This window comes from Cebus imitator, unplaced genomic scaffold, assembly GCF_001604975.1.
Source record: "Cebus imitator isolate Cc_AM_T3 unplaced genomic scaffold, Cebus_imitator-1.0 Scaffold172, whole genome shotgun sequence".
Lineage (NCBI taxonomy): Eukaryota > Metazoa > Chordata > Mammalia > Primates > Cebidae > Cebus > Cebus imitator.
This window is the reverse complement of record NW_016107487.1, coordinates 3,589,894-3,606,052: the sequence shown is the minus strand read 5'-3', so window position 1 is coordinate 3,606,052 and position 16,159 is coordinate 3,589,894. Positions and strand designations below refer to the sequence as shown.

Here is a 16,159-nt window from a genome sequence, read left to right as displayed (position 1 = left end):
ACACCTTTTCCTTCACTCACTCTTTCTTAGTCCTGCCCTCATGCCCAACTCAGTTCCTAGGCAGAGACATCCTTTCAAAACTCCACACCACTCTCCACTTCCACACTCCCCACAGTAACCAACACGTCCACCCAGGCCCCTCTGGTGCTTCTAACTTTCCAACCTCCCACCCTAAAACATGCAACCTTCCCTTATCCCCCGTCTGTAGCTAACCCCGCTGTTTGGGATACTTTCACACCCTCAGTCACAAAACACCACACCCCCGTCTGCATTACCTTTAAAAACTCCACCCAGTTCCTATCACAGAAGCAGCATCCAACCCCCAAGCAGCTCTTGTAGACCTAAAACCTCTTGTATCATTTCTCACCTCCTCACCAGGAACCTACTCCACCCAACAAACTCCTCTTTTTAACACACAAATTCTACCTGTCAAAAAGTCAGATGGAACTTATCAGTCCAGGACCTCAGGCTCATTAACCAAGCTGTACTCCCAGTATGTCCAGTAGTTCCTAATCCATACACTCTACTTTCCACAATTCCCTCTAATACCACCCATTTTTCTGTCCTTGATGTAAAGGATGCTTTTTTTCCCAATTACTTTGAACCCTGATTCTCAAAACCTCTTGACCTTCACATGGGAAGACCCCAACACACACCTTTCATACCAGCTCACCTGGTGTTTACTACCTCAAGATCTCAGAGACAGCCCCCACCTTTTTGGACAGGGCCTTGCTCGTGACCGCTGTACCGTATGCCTAAAACCGTCCACTCTCCTTCAATATATTACCTACTCCTGTGTAGCCCTTCTCAAAAAGACTGCAATGCCCATACTACCACTCTTTTAAACTTCCTGGCAGAATGGGGGTATTGGGTCTCCCCTAAAAAGGAACAAATAAATATACACCTCTTCAGTCACCTACCTAGGCCTGGCCCTTACTCCACACACCCAGGGGCTCACAGCTGACCACATATCCCTGGCTCCAGTCCCTCCCGCCTCTGCAAACTAAGCAAGAAATTCTCTCTTTTCTAGGACTAGTGAGATACTTTAGGCTCTGGACTGCCTCCTTCACTCTACTTGCCAAACCGTTATACAAAGCTGCTAAAGGCCCTCTCCATGAGCCTTTAAACCCTATACAGCCTATTACCTAACCCTTCCGTCTACTCCAAAAGGCTCTCACCTCAGCCCCTGTCCTCACTCTCCCAGACCTCGCCAAACCTCTCCTTCTCTACTGACGAAGGTGAAGTTGCACTAGGTGTTCTAACCCAGTCTAAGGGACCCACCCTCCAGGTTGTTGCCTCTCTAAACAACTTGAAGCCACAGTACTCAGGTGACCTGACTGCCTCCAACCATTGGTGACAGCTGCTGTCCTCACTCTTGAAAGCCTAAAACTATCTCTTCACGCCAACCGAACAGTTTATTCAACCCATAACATCAAAGATATGCTAGCTCTCCGCAGTGTACTAAGTCTCATCTCTGCCCCATGGCTCCTCCAACTGTACGCTTTATTCATAGAGACTCCTCAATGCTAAACAGCTCCCATCTAAATCTGGCCACACTCTTACCTGAAGCTACTTACCTCCCAAGACGCTGCACACTTCTGTGCAGACACCGTTTAAACCTGTCTTACACCCTTTCGAAATCTTAACAGACCAACCCCGTCCAGATGCCTCCTTTACTTGGTTTGTAGATGGCAGTTCCTACCTACATCAAGGACGCCGACATGCTGGCTATGCTACAGTGTCACCCCCGACACTACTGAAGCCAATCTGCTCCCCTAGGCACCACCTCCCAAAAATATGAGCTCATCACTCTCACTCTAGCAGCCGGACAACAAGTTAACATATATTCAGACTCTCATTATGCATTCCACATCGTGCACTCACACTCGTCCATCTGGAAAGAACAGGCTTTCCTCACTGCAAAAAACACTCATGTCATAAATGGCTCTCTCATCAGCAAACTCCCTCAAGCTGCCAGACTCCTGCAGAAAGTTGCCATCATCCATTGTGGGAGCCACCAAACCCCAGACAATCCTACAATGGCCGGAAATGCTCCAGCAGATCAGGTTGCCAAACAAGTAGCCTTACAACCTGTGCATGGCCAGCTTCTGTCCCTGTCCTCATTCTCGCCTCTTTACTCCTTAGAAAAGGAGGACTTCCAAGCCCAAAACCTTCAAAAGCAGGGACCATGGTAGGTCAAGGAAGGGTGCTTCATTCTTCCCCACTCTCAAACAATCCCTATCCTCCAAAGCCTCCACAGCTCCTTCCATATGGGTTACAAACCTCTCTTGCAACTTCTCTGCCCTATTCTCACTTGTCCTCACCTTTCCAGGTGTGTTTGAGAGATTACCCAGTCCTGCTCTATCCGTCACTCCATGTAACCCCGGGGCTCCCTCCAGCCACCGCCTCTTCCTACCCACCAAGCCCAAGGCCAGGTACCCAGGCAGGACTGGCGAACAGACTTCACTCACATGCCACCCGATAAATGGCTCCTCTATCTTCTAGTCTTTGACTGCTCTTTCTCCAGGTGGGTAGAAGCATCCCAACAACTTCAGAAGGTGCAAATATTATCTAGCAAACTCTCAACATGCATATAATTCCCCATTTCGAACTCCCAGCATCCATTCTAGTCCAATAATGGGCCCGCCTTTATCAGCCAAATTACCCAAGCTGTCTCTACATCTTTAGGAATAAAATGAGTTCTCCACACACCCTATAGGCCTCAATCTTCAGACAAAATTGAAAAAGTCAACTCTGTCCTTAAAGCCCAACTCACCAAGCTGGCTCTAGAAAACTGCCAGTCATGAACAAGAAATCTCCCCTTCACCCTCATGAGACTCTGCACCACACCAAAGCACCCTCTTTTTATAGTCCCTTGGAAATCATGTACAGCCAAACTTTTGTCTTAGGGCCTCCACCATTACCAGGCTCTGAGCCACTCAGGAATTACCTCCCCTCCCTAATCCAGACAAGGTCTTTCATCCGTGAAGCAACAAATGAGGCCATGCCTCTCCCCATCGACACCTCCTTGTCCTCTCACCATAACTGTCTTGCAGGCACAGACGTGTTTATCTGCCAACCCGACCCCCATAAAAAGCTATAACCGAAGTGCACAGGCCCCTACACTGTGATACTCAGCACACCAACTGCGGTGAGAGTCCAAAGACTCCCCCACTGGATCCATTGCACCAGGGTCAAGCTCACCCCAAAGCCTACTTCTTCCTCTAGAACATCAACAGCTAAGTGTTCATCCAGGCCAATTTCTCCTACCAAGCTTAAATTAACCAAAAACGTTTTTGTTTTTGTTTTTGACAGAGTCTCGCTATGTCACTGGGCTGGAGTGCAGTAATGCAATCTCAGCTCACAGCAACCTCTACCTCCCAGGCTCATGATTCTCCTGCCTCAGTCTCCCAAGTATCTGGGACTACAGGCAAGCACCACCACACCCAGCTAATTTTTGTATTTTTTAGTAGAGATGGGGTTTCACCATGTTGGCCAAGATGGTCTTGATCTCCAACCTCGTGATCTGCCTGCCTCGGCCTCCCCAAGTGCTGGCATTACAAGCATGAGCCACCGCACCCGGCCTAACCAAAAATTTTCTAAAGGACCAAAACCCCATAGAAAGACCTAAACACAAGGAAGATTAATCACCTGCTTCCAGAAATGGCCTGCTATCTACGCAACCACTTGCTGTGCCTCACTTCCAGCCAAAATTCTTAATACAGGAACATCCCTCACCACAATCCTAATACTGTCAGTAGCTGCCCTGCTGTCCACAGCAGCCCCTCTGAGCTGCCGTATTAATTGGTCTTTCCATTATGGAGGAAAAATGCAACAATCCTTTACTTACCATCTTCATATAGAAAAATCCTGTTATGGAACCTTAGTCGAGGAATGTCTTGAATCAGGGAAAAGTTGTTATAAAGTAAAAAATCTAGGAGTATCTGGCAGTCCTAATGGGGCTGTATGTCCCAAAGGTAAGCACTGGCTTTGCTTCACCAAAATTGGACAATAAGTAAACACTCAAGTGCTTGAAGACATAAAGAGAGAACAGAATATTGCCAAAGCAAAAGCCAAAAACAACAACTCCCCCCAAAAATCACCCGTAGTATTTCCATTCCTTTATACAAAACTACAAGCAAACGTATCCCTTCCCAAGCCATGAAAAAAACTGTTTGTAGATCTAGAAGAACACACTGTGCTTACCATGAACATTTCCAATTGCTGGGTATGGGAGGGAGCTCGTATAGGTGAACAGTGGCCATGGTATAGGATACACATTCCCCCTTACTTACTAGCATCCCAAAACTCCAGCCTTACTTTCACCCCTCAGGAATGACCGCAGTCCTGGACGCTTGCAAACCCAGTAAGGGGGAGGGTATGCATATCCTGCAAGTGGACTAATACAACCCATTGCGCCGTAGGTGAAAGCCCCTGTCACCAAACCCTAACAATCAAGGCCTCCACCGCAGAATGGCCAAAGTTACCCCATGGAGCCTGGTCCCCTTCTAACTTAAGCTACCTCAATTATGTCTCATCAAGAGGCCTGGTACTATACAAACACCACAACCCTTATGCCGCGTACCCATGCCTAAGTGCACTATGAGACAACCCTATGGACAGCAGCCTACAATGGAATGCCCCGATGGATTCTTTTGGGTATGTGGAACCCAGGCTTGCTCATGGCTACCTCATCACGGGCAAGGTACCTGCTTCCTAGGCAAAATTAAACCTGGATTTTTTTTACTTCCAAAGCAGGCAGGCAACACTCTCAGAGTCCCTGTGTATGATAACCTAAACAGAGAAAAATGATCCTTAAAAATAGGAGGAAGCCAAAAATGTCAGGAAGAGGAGTGGCTTCTGCAACCGATCACTGAATATTCTGGTCCTGCCACTTGCGCTGAGGCTGGCTCATGGTAATAGAATAATTAGACTACAGGCTGTTCTAGAGATAATCACTAACCAAACGGCCTCAGCCCTGGAAATGCTCGCACAACAAAGCCAAATGCGCGTGGCAGTTTATCAAACAGACTAGCGCTAGACTACTTATTAGCAGAAGCAGGTGGGGTCTGCGGTTAAGTTTAATATCTTCAATTGTTGTCTTAACCTAGACAGACAACAGAAAAGCAGTTCTAGAAATCACTTCAACCATCAGAAAAGTAGCCCATGTACCAGTCCAAACCTGGAAGGGATGGGACCCGACAAACCTAGGAGGGTGGTTCCCTAATTTAGGAGATTTAAAACGTGGGCAGAGACAGTAATCTTCAGCACAGGGCTCCTCCTGCTTCTCCCCTGTGTTATCCCACTGGTAATAAAAGCCATTAAAACTCTTGTTGAAACTACAGTTAATCGCCAGACAATCCAGACAATGCTCCTGCTACAACCACATGATGGGTACCAACCCATCTTTCAAGAATATCCTAAAAATTGTTTTTCTTTTTCTTTTTTCAAAGGTGCACACGCCACCCCCTATGTCATGCCTGAAGTAGTTATTGAGAAAGTCGTACCTTTTCCCTTTTTCTATAACCAAACAGACGGGAATAAAAGATTCTCCCCGGGGCCTCAAAGCTTAGGGGGATGAATAACTCCTCCCTTCTCAGGCCGGGTCCCAAGATGCAAGGCCACTTGCGCCACCAGCATGTCGGCAAGATAGCAGAAGCCAGAAGAGCTGGCCGGAACACACGTACCCCCTGAAGATAGAGAGGCAGTCTGGGTACCATGTAGCAGCTACATCAGACTGGGGACACTTCTTGTTTATAGGAAACTAAAACCCCTACCCATCCTCACTTGGGACTACTTTAGGCCTCAGCCCATCTGCACCCATGCGTTCATTAAAAACAGCGTGTTGCCCTACACCACCTCATGTTGTTTGCTGACGCACTCTCAGGGTTTGAACCGATAATAGAGCCTTGCACTTTCTTCCCTCCTGCGCTTCCTCCCTCCCCTTATCCCTCCCTCTTTCCTTGCTTTCCTCCTTTCTTATTTTTTAACACTTTTTAAATTTATTCTTACAATCAAGTACACAAATCTCAGTGCATTGTACACATGTATACACCCACACGGCCAGCGCCGGAGGAAGACCCGAAACTGCCAGCATTCGGAAGTCAGCCTGTGACCCGCTCCTGTCACAGACTCCCACAGGGCGGCCTCTATTCTGACCTTCTAACACCACCAATTACTTTGGTTTGGTTTGGCTTTTACATGAATGGAGCCCAAAGTGTGTTTTCTGTCGTGTCCCCATTCCTCTGTTCATACACTACCACTCTCCTCCTCTTTGCTCACCTTAAGTCTTGGTTATTTCCCATTCTATTTCCTCATCTCACATAACCCTCTGCACAATGTCGCAGACATCCCTGGTTTCCGCAGACACCTGTATATTCGGTCTCGAGTTTTGACTCCAGTCCAGATCCCTCGCCTTCTCCCCAGACCCAATGCCTATGGGGATTCCTCACCTAGAGGACCCATAGGCAATCCACATTCTCCAAAGAAATGCCCTGCCTTGTTGTAAGCCCAGGCTCTGTACTCCACTCCCCGCTCACCCAGAAGCCGAGTTGCGCTGTCCTGGGGGCACCCCTGAGGCCTCCTCCCCTCTCCTGGGATTGGCAGTTGTCATACTGGGTTCACTCTGCCCTCCTCATGCCCCTGGGATCCATTCCTTCCTCTCGTGCCCTCAGCTATCACTCCGAGGCTCCCATCAGCTCTCATAACACTTATCAATTGTTGTGAGTCTTTTTCCTCTCCATTCTGTCCTCCACATTGCCACTGTGGGTTCAAAAGAACCAAACAAAACAAAAAAATCCCTACTGGATGGGGTGGTTATCCCCGATACACACACACCCTGCTCGCCAGCCAGAGTCCAGCTCTCAGGCCCAGCTCCAGGAAGGAGCTCTGTGAGGCCTGAGCCTCTTGCTCTCACCCTGGATCCCGCCTTTCCTCTCCTCTCCCCTGCCCCCCAGGCACATCCAAAATGCCCTCACACCTCGGTGCGTGCCTTCCCCATGTCCTCTGGTGGAAACCACCTATTCATGCGAGTTAAACAGCTTGTAGGAGCTTCCCTGCCACTCCTCCTTCTGCCTTCCCGGGGCCTAGCCCTGTCATTGGGCCACTCTGCTGCACTCTGGCAGTGCTCATCAGTCTGGGAACGCAGGAGGCTGGGAGCAGGGTCATCTTTCTCAATGTCTCTCCTGTGCAGCACACTGCAGAAGAAATGATTTGTGCTTTAAGGGCTACTGACGGCAAATGTGAGGCAAGTGGTCGGCGCCTCTGACCTCTGTTCAGACCTGGAGCCAAAGAAAGCGATCTCACCTCTGGCGTCCTGGGTTTGAGGGGCCTGAAGTGCCCCATCCTGCGGAATCCCGCACTGGCTTAGAGATTCTGTCTTGGTTATAACATGTCACATCCATAATCGATGGAGAAAATAAACAGAAAAAATATGCTGGATGACAAGTTATGGGTGAGTCCTGCAGGGGGACACAGTGGTTTACCTCTGTCCTCCCTCAAGCCCTCCTGCTGTGGCCACTAGAGAGGAACGTGGAATGCTGGCTCTTAGGAGACTGAGGCTGCAGATAGGCCCTGATGAGGACTCGGATCTACCCTTTGGCAGGAGCAAGGCCACTCACATCCAAGGCATAAAGGCTCAGAATAGGCTAGGTCGTGGTGTCCCAGAAGGCACCACACTTCGCCTGCACAAGTCCCACCTGGGCAGATCATGCCTCACTCAGCACCGCAAGGCCTGCCTGAGCTTGCCTGGCCTGGGCAGGCCACCTCAATCACTCCTTACCTTGCTCTCCCACAGCCATGGGATTGCTTTTTGCAAGTCACGTGCTTCAATCTAGCCAGCAGTGCTCCCCAGCTTCCTGCTGCAGCGGGTACCTACTCCCTTCGGCTCCAGGAACAGGTCCTGACTCAAGAGTGATAGGTGAGAGGACGCAAAGTTATAAAACAGCTTTCCAAATAACCATTTGCTCAAGAGGACTTAGTTCCAGAGGAGGAAAGGGAACAGCGACCAAGTATAAACAAAGGCTCCTCTGTGTAACTCAACTTTAATTAGAATGACAACTAATTGAAAGTAATTTATTGCTGGTTCATGAAAGGTTAATGGAATTCATGTTTTGGAGATGCTGAATGCAACACAGATTTGGCCAGAAACACAAATCTAACCTTTATGCACTTTAATTATTCGGTCAGAATCATTTCCTGGGAATAAGTCTAGTCTCTAGACAGCTCTAATCAAACACCACTGAACTTTGAAGTTGACATCAACTCATTCAGCTGCAACTCAATTTTCAAATTAATCTGCTGTATAACGTGGAGGGTTTGTGGCCTAAGCAGGGGGCAGGCGGGAGGGGAATATGGGCTTACAGCCTACCAGGTATGAACTGATTCTGGAACGTATGACCTTCCCCAGGCGAGGCACTTCTGGAACTGGTGCCAGGCCTTCTTAAGGAGAGGGACCCAGTCTGAGCTGAGCAACCACACTGCCTCCATGCTTGAGCTCAGGGCTCCACTCTCACAACTGAAGCGTAAGCCTGGTATAGCTGGAACCCTAAAAGCGGCTGGGGACCAGCAGAGCCTGCCTCTTCCACCCTAGCCTAGCTGCCCTTTCCCTGTTCTCTCCCTCTCCCTAGGAGAGCTGAGACGAGGGACTTGAGCTCTCTACCTAGCAAGATGCCCTCAGAAACCATCCCAATTTCTGTACCCATTACTTCCTTGGCCCTTCACACAGGCACCAGGTACACCCACACAGTCTCAGCCTCTCCTCCTCTGCCTTGGAAAACCCAGGTCCCTAATTCTGTCTGCTTTGCTTTACAGCCCTTCCAAGGCCCTACAGTAGGCCACGGGCGTCTGTTTCTTCCTACAACCTTCTCTGCTGACTGGGAGGCAACACCATTTCCCACAGCCTGTGTTAGCGTGGAATGTGGTACTTGGAGTCAGCAAAGATTCCAATCTGGCTAGTACACGTTAGGCAGTGTGGAGACCTGTGCTTTGGCCCTGAGGTACAGCCATGTGACCATGACAAATCTATGTCATAGTCAAGGTCAGAACAAGAGAAGGCAGGATGTCCCAGGAGGGCTGTGTCAGAACTCAAGGAAAAAAATATGACCTAAAGAATGTTCTTTCTCGCCATTCGTCAGGCCCCGCCCAATTCACGTTTTGCAGCAGCCCCAGGGGAAGTCAGCTCCAGCAGCCTCAGGACCCTGAGCAAGCAGCACCTGCGCCCCACCTGCCCATCCCAAAACATCTTGCAGCAGTGCCACACCTGGGCACCGTGCAGCCACACAGATGTCAGGAGGCCTGATTCCAGCTTATGCCAGTGACAGCAGCTGGTGACAGAGGGGACTGCAAGTGATCATCCCACTCCCCTTCTACCTGAGGAGGAGCTGAGCCACCCCCACTGCTCTTGTTCACATCATGAGAGTCAGGGTCAGCTGCTGCTGCCCTCCACACTGCAGGGCCTGACTTGCTACCACCAAGGCGTGACATGGGTTCCCAGAACAGCAGCTATAGCCAGGCTTCCCTCCACCCCCACCCCCACCCAGGGCAGCCTGCTGTAAAGCCACCAAACCCCACCAGTCACATGGAGCTCCCAGATCAGAACAGGTGAAGGATAGCTGTAGAAATCACAAGAAAGACATGGGGTTTTACAGACCTCAACGTCAGACAAGCCAGGGGAGCCTGCCCAGGGCCACGCACACGAAGGGAAGTAAAAAGCAGATAAATAAACAAAAGCTACCAGTGTTATCAAAGCCACGCCAACCTTCCTTCACCTTACCTGACAGCTTCACAGCAAAGTCACACTGGACGAAGGGGGCAGGAAGGAGAGGGAAGCAAGTCAGACCCTGAAAGGGAATCTGGCTGACAAAGAGCAAAGTGAGGGGTAAGTGGCACTGCTTTACAAGGACAAGTGTAAAGCAGCCATTTTCAACTGTTCTTACTCTTGTGTACCCTAAAACAAAAATTTACATCTATGCATATCTAAGCTTAATATCTAGAATTTTTCATTTTAAATTCAAATAGTTGCAAAAAGTAGTTTCTGTTGTGTTATAAATATTGGCTAAGTTATTAAATCACTTTTTTTTTTGAGATGAGTCTCGCTATGTTGCCCAGGTTGGAGTGTAGTGGTGCAATCTCAGCTTACTGCAACCACTGTCTCTCAGGTTCAAGCAGTTCTCTTGCCTCACCCTCCTGAGTAGTTGGGACTACAGGTGCCTGCCGCCATGCCCGGATAATTTTTTATATTTTTAGTAGAGACAAGGTTTCACCATGTTAGCCAGGATGGTCTTGATCTCCTGACCTCGTGATCTGCCCCGCTTGGCCTCCCAAAGTACTGGGATTACAGGCATGAGCCACCTCGCCCGGCCAAATCACTTATAAATGTATCCAATGGAATGTAAATTCCACTGCAGTTGGACACCCACCTTCATCTGGTTAAAAATACAAACTTCTGCTTATATGTCTATTTCCATTCTACTCCCATACATAGAACTTTATACCCCAAAATTTATCCTAATGTAATACAACTTTAGGAATGAAAGTCTCCTATTGCCCATACATAATTCTCTGTAACACTCTAAAATTGAAATTTGGTTAAATTTCCTGTGACCATAAACTCTAAGTGTTAGAAATATTTTTATTCTGAATTATTATAATTACTATTAGTACATAATTGACCAAAACAAAGTATAAGAAAATCTGTCTTAGAATGGTTCAGGTTTTCATAGATAAATCTTGCTTACTGTTAAAATAAGATCATTTCAGCACCAATTCCATTCCCATTTTTATTTTTACAGATAGAAGCACTGAAAAACTTTGATAAATAGAAGGGAATGAAGGTTTGTGATAGCAAAATCACAATTCTTTGAACTCCTGAGTTATAACTAAAAGTTGTGTGGTGATCTACTATCAAAATTATTTTTAGGCCAGGCACAGTGGCTCACACTGGTAATCTCAGCTACTCGGGAGGCTGAGGCAGGAGAATCACTTGAACCTGGGAGGCAGAGGTTGCAGTGAGCAGAGAACACATCACTGCACTCCAGCCTGGGTGACAAGAGCAAAACTGTCTCAAAAAAACAAACAAACAAAACAAATTATTTTTAATGATCAAGTGAAAACTTAATTGGTTCCTCCTTCAATTTTGTTAAAAATCTCTAAATTTAAAAAAAAAAAAAAAAAAAAAATCTCTAAATTGGCCTGAGCAGTCTATCAACAGCACTGTAATCCCAGCACTTTAGGAGGCCAAGGTGGACAGATCATGAAGTCTCTACTATAAATACAAAAATTAGCTGGGTGTGGTGGCATGCATCTGTTGTCTCAGCTACTCAGGAGGCTGAGGTAGGAGAATTGCTTGAACCAGGGAGTCAGAGATGGCAGCGAGCCGAGATCAGACCACTGCGCTCCAGCCTGGCAACAGAGCGAGACTCCGTCTCAAAAAAAAAAATTTCTACATTGCAAAAAAATTGTCAGTCTGAGTCACAACTTCCTCAATGTTACCAATATTTGCACTTATTCCCACACTGCCCCAGGGATGGTTTTCACTCTCCAGGGCAACACACTTGGTGGGACAAGAATGGCTGAGGGTCTGCCTTCCTTTAAAGTGAAAGAACATCATGCAAGACCCCCTTAAGCCAGGTGTACTCTGCAGCAGCTTAATTTTAGGAAATGTAATGGAGGGTGCCTTAAAACAATTCCCTTAAGTTATCCTTGTCTGGGTACCCTATAAAGTCTTCACAGCCCTGGGATCATGTCAACCCACAGCACTGTGGTAAAGAGGACTGCACTTAGCATCCTGGCCTAACTGCATGACCCGGAGGAGGTGAGTAGAGGGAATGTTCTTGTATTAACAGCATCTCACCCAGATAGCACTGAGAAAAGGCAAACCAGTGAGAGAGAGGTGGGTCTTCCTCTGAGTAAACAAACCAACCTGGCAAGGGTTCAAAGTAATGTGCTCAGAAGGCATAATCCTAACTCTGAAATAAAGTGAAAGGTTCTACACTGTCAGTTAAGATCCAAGAAGAGGACAGCCTGGGCTTCTTCCCTGCATCTGCCCCGACAGCCTGGCACCAAACAGCTGACTGGCCCAGTGGGGGATACCTCACCCAAATGGGCCAATAACATTCTCTCTTCTGGAATTTAGAGCAGGTTGCCAGTAGCTGGATGACAATTCCAAATGCAAGGAGAAGCAGAGAAAGCTGGTCTGCAGAAACAGAATTAAACAGCTGCATAATCAAGAGAGTGACATAAAGGACAGCTGCCTTGGACCCAAAGGCAGTCCTTGTGAGGCCCAGCTTTGCTTAGGTTCTGAAAAATCCCCCTTTCTATATCAACTGGTTTTAATGAATTTCTGGAACTTGTAAACAGAAGCGGTCTGGCTCAGACAGGAGTCACTAGAGACTATTCCTGAGGAAGTCAGCCTAACAGACCAAGACATTTAGCATTATCAACAAGTACTCTGGGCCAGGCAAGTGGCTCACATCTGTGATCCCAACATTTTGGGAGGCCAGGGCAGGAGGATTGCTTGAGGCCAAGGGTTCAAGACCAGCCTGGGCAACACAGCAAGACCTCGTATCTCCCCCCCCAAAAAAAAAAAAGCCTGTTGCAGCAGCACCAATAGTACCACTACTTAGGAGGCTGAGGTGAATCACTTGAACCCAGGAGGTCAAGACTACAGTGAGCCAATATGGAGCCACTGCACTTGAGTCTGGGCGACAGAATGAGACCCTGACTCGAAAAAAAAATAAAATGAAATTACCTTTTTATAATGATTAGTGATGTTGAATATTTTTTTAAAAACTGGCGTTTTTTAAAAGGTAAATTTTATTTCCTTTTTTAATAAGCTATCTACTCATGTACTTTGCCCACTTATCTCCAGAGTATTTTTTTTTTTTTAATTCTTTAGAGACTGGCTCTTGCTCTGTCGCCCAGGCCGAAACGCAGTGGCGCAATCTCAGCTCCCTGCAACCTTGACCTCCTGGGCTCAAGCAATTCTCCTGCCTCAACCCTTTTGGTATTTTTATAGAGACAGGGTTTCACCATGTTGTCCAGGCTGGTTTTGAACTCCTGGGCTGAAGTGTTCTGCCCGCCTCAGCCTCCCAATGTGCTGGGATTATAGGTGTGAGCCAAGGCGCCGGGCCTACTAAGGCAATTTAAACCACAAAGAAATGTTATCACTTAGAGGACTGGCAAAGATCAAAAAGTCTGGTAATTTTTTTTTCCTTTATCCAAAATGTGTTTATAGAGATGTTTTCCCACTCACCTTGATTCAGAGTGCTTTTAGTGCTGCTTCCTCCTGAAGGAACATCCTTCTGTAAGCCTTGCTTTTCCTCCTGTAGGCTGGCAGAGGACACTGGAGCAGCCAACACACAAAACTACCGTTAGTGCATGGCTAAAGACCATGGAGATTTTATAGCATCCTGGGCACTTCACATCCATGAGGTAGGGGTTGGGGCTCTGCACCAGGTGTTTCTTCTTGTGTTTCGTCTTCTCCTCTTCTGGAGACGGATGAAGGAGATCCTTTGTAAGAGGCATGTTCTCGTGGGTAGGTCATCACCGCCAGAAAGGGGTAATATTTTATGTAGACAAAGGTAAAAAGAACTGGGCACTTTCAAAACTGCTAGACAGGAATGTAAACCAGCATCATTTTTTTTTAGTAAGGAATAGCACTACTGAAATTGGAAATGCACATCCCCTTCACCTGCTAAATCTCACAGCTAGAAATGATCCAATAAATATATTCAACATTATGTTAAATGACATCTAAAGACTATGCATTAAAGTCATATTTATAAAAGCAAAAAAGTTTAAACTGAATACCCTTCAAAAAGAGACTAAACTATGGTACATTCATAAAATAAAATCCAGTGTAGAAAAATGGGACAGAACAAGCTCAAGTGAGATTTGAAAGGTATACTACCTACCATTTAGGCAAAAATAAAACAGGCAAAGAAAATGCATCTATGTATACATTCATAGAATATGTCTGACAATAAACAGAGGAAACTGAGGTAGGGAAAACACAAGTTCAGCATTGAAGCCATCTTGTCTGTCACAAAGTAGGGAAGTGCTAAAGACTGATAGGAGATGCTCACAGAACACAGAAGCCACATTTGAGCACTGAAATGGGTAATGGCAGAGATGGTTATTACACATCAAATGAGGATATTACAAATTTCTTTAAAGGCTCATCTTCAGGGAAATGTCAAAAACATAAAAGGAATGACAACAGAAAATCACTTTACAACTACCTTAGTAATAATTCAGTCAGGAATGACCAATGAACACAGAGTGCAAACCTGCTAAGGACAGGATACTCCTAGTCTCAAATACAAATATCACCCCTCAGGCTGCTTGCTAATCGCAAAGGGGAAAGGGTAACAACTTGACAAGGGAGAAATCTGGCAGACACAACTTCAAATCACCAGTAATGGGACAAACTGGTAACAAGTGCCATCTGACATCATAAGGACACTGTATCACCTATAAAGAATTCCTGACAAAAATGTTTAACCTGAAACCACCAATGAGACAATCAGACAAATCAAAGTTGAGGAATATCCTACAAAACAACTTGCTTGGACTCTTCAAATAGGTCACTATCAGGAAGGGCACGGGGGACTGACTCTTCTGGATAAAGAGTCACAACAACTAAATGCAATGTACGATCCTTGGCAGGATCCTGGACCCAAAACAAAACCAAAAATGAACTGCATCTGCTGGTAAAAATGTTAAATGGTACAAGTGAGTTGGAAACAGTCTGGCAGTTCCTCAAGATGTTAAACACAAGAGTTACCATATGACCCAGCAACTCCACTCCTAGGTATACACCCAAGAGAAATGAAAACATATGTCCACGTAAAAACTTGTTCACCATTGCTCATAGCAGCATTATTCCTAACAGCCCCAAAGTGGAAAGAGCCCAAATGTCGATCCATAGAAGAGTAGATAAAACAAAATGTGGTATATCCATTCAACTGAATACTATTCAGCCATAACAAAGAGTAAAGTATCAATCCATGCCACAACATGGATGAGCCTTGAAAACATTACACTGAGAGAAGCCAGTCACACACATCACACATCATGATTCTATTTATATGAAATGTCCAGGAAAGACAAATTGAGACTGAATGTAGATGAGTGCTTGCTTTGGGCTCGGAGGTGAGAGTTGGGGTGGTGGGAGGGAAGGCAAGTGATTGCTAATGGGCACAGGGTTTCTTATTAGGGTGATGTAAGTGTTCTAAAATTGATGCTAGTTATGGCTGTACAACTCCAAATACAGTAAAAACCAATGAATTGTACACTTTAGGTGAACTGTAAAGTATGTAAATTATATCACAATAAAGATGTTATTTTAAAAAACACAACTACAAAGAACTCATTATTGGAACACCTGGGGAAATTTGAAAATAAACTATATATTAGATGGTAGTATTGTTAACCTTATTGAGTCTGACAACTGGATTATGGTTATAAAGGAACACATGTTCTTACTCAGGAGATACTTGCTAAAGTATTTATGGCTGATTTATCATAATTCCATAACAATCTAAAATGATTCAACAAAAACCAAATGTGTGTGCATATATACATTGCGTGTGCCTATGTGAGAGAACAAGAAAAAGCAAAGGTGCCAATATATTGATAACTACTGATCTAAGTGAAGGACATACAGGTGCATATTAGGCTATGCTTAGTCTTTCTGTAGTCTGAAATTTTTCAAAATAAAACCTTGGGGGAAATACCACAGAAAAACAAAATTTAGACTTGCACAGAGATACACATATATTCTTGCAAGGCTACTACTATTTTCAATCACCACATTTTATCCTGAGCAAGAGGTCACTGTTCTGTGCTATGGTAAGATACAGATCATCCCTTTATATCCAATAAAATTCCACCATTTTTTCAAAATTAATATAGGCTAAGTAAAGTCTACTAATCATGAGAGCAAAGGAAATTCCTGTCTAAATGAACTCAGTTACAGGCACATTTCACTAAGCAGCAGGCAGTTTTTATAAGGAACCATATGGTAATCATCAATATGCCATTAGACTCCTATTACTAGACTTTTAGGAACCATTTTGTAAAGATTATCTGGTGCCTAATTAACAAGAAAGGAATTAGACTCAGGTTTAAGATGCTGCTGGTGTTGTGAAATTACTCT

At 45.8% G+C, this 16,159-nt stretch overlaps 2 protein-coding genes across 2 annotated transcripts; one reads left to right on the top strand and one right to left on the bottom strand.

The window, feature by feature from the left end:
* Nucleotides 1-3,631: 3,631 nt before the first annotated feature.
* Nucleotides 3,632-6,508, top strand: ERVH48-1 (endogenous retrovirus group 48 member 1; the record flags this gene model as incomplete). Its single annotated transcript, XM_037744403.1, is given in 3 exon segments — nt 3,632-4,074; nt 4,076-4,144; nt 6,289-6,508. Coding segments are annotated over 3 exon segments (732 nt in total), but the record flags the coding sequence as incomplete, so codon positions are not given.
* A 6,502-nt stretch (nt 6,509-13,010) lies between these two features.
* LOC108315515 (40S ribosomal protein S27-like) lies at nt 13,011-16,043 on the bottom strand. The gene has a single exon (XM_017544875.2). The coding sequence runs from the start codon at nt 13,522-13,524 to the stop codon at nt 13,270-13,272; it is 255 nt and encodes an 84-aa protein (XP_017400364.1). The 5' UTR covers nt 13,525-16,043; the 3' UTR covers nt 13,011-13,269.
* Nucleotides 16,044-16,159: the final 116 nt, after the last annotated feature.

Excerpts from the sequence above, each read along its gene's own strand:
- LOC108315515 (XM_017544875.2), bottom strand. The coding sequence starts at position 13,524 with ATGCCTCTTACAAAGGATCTCCTTCATCCGTCTCCAGAAGAGGAGAAG.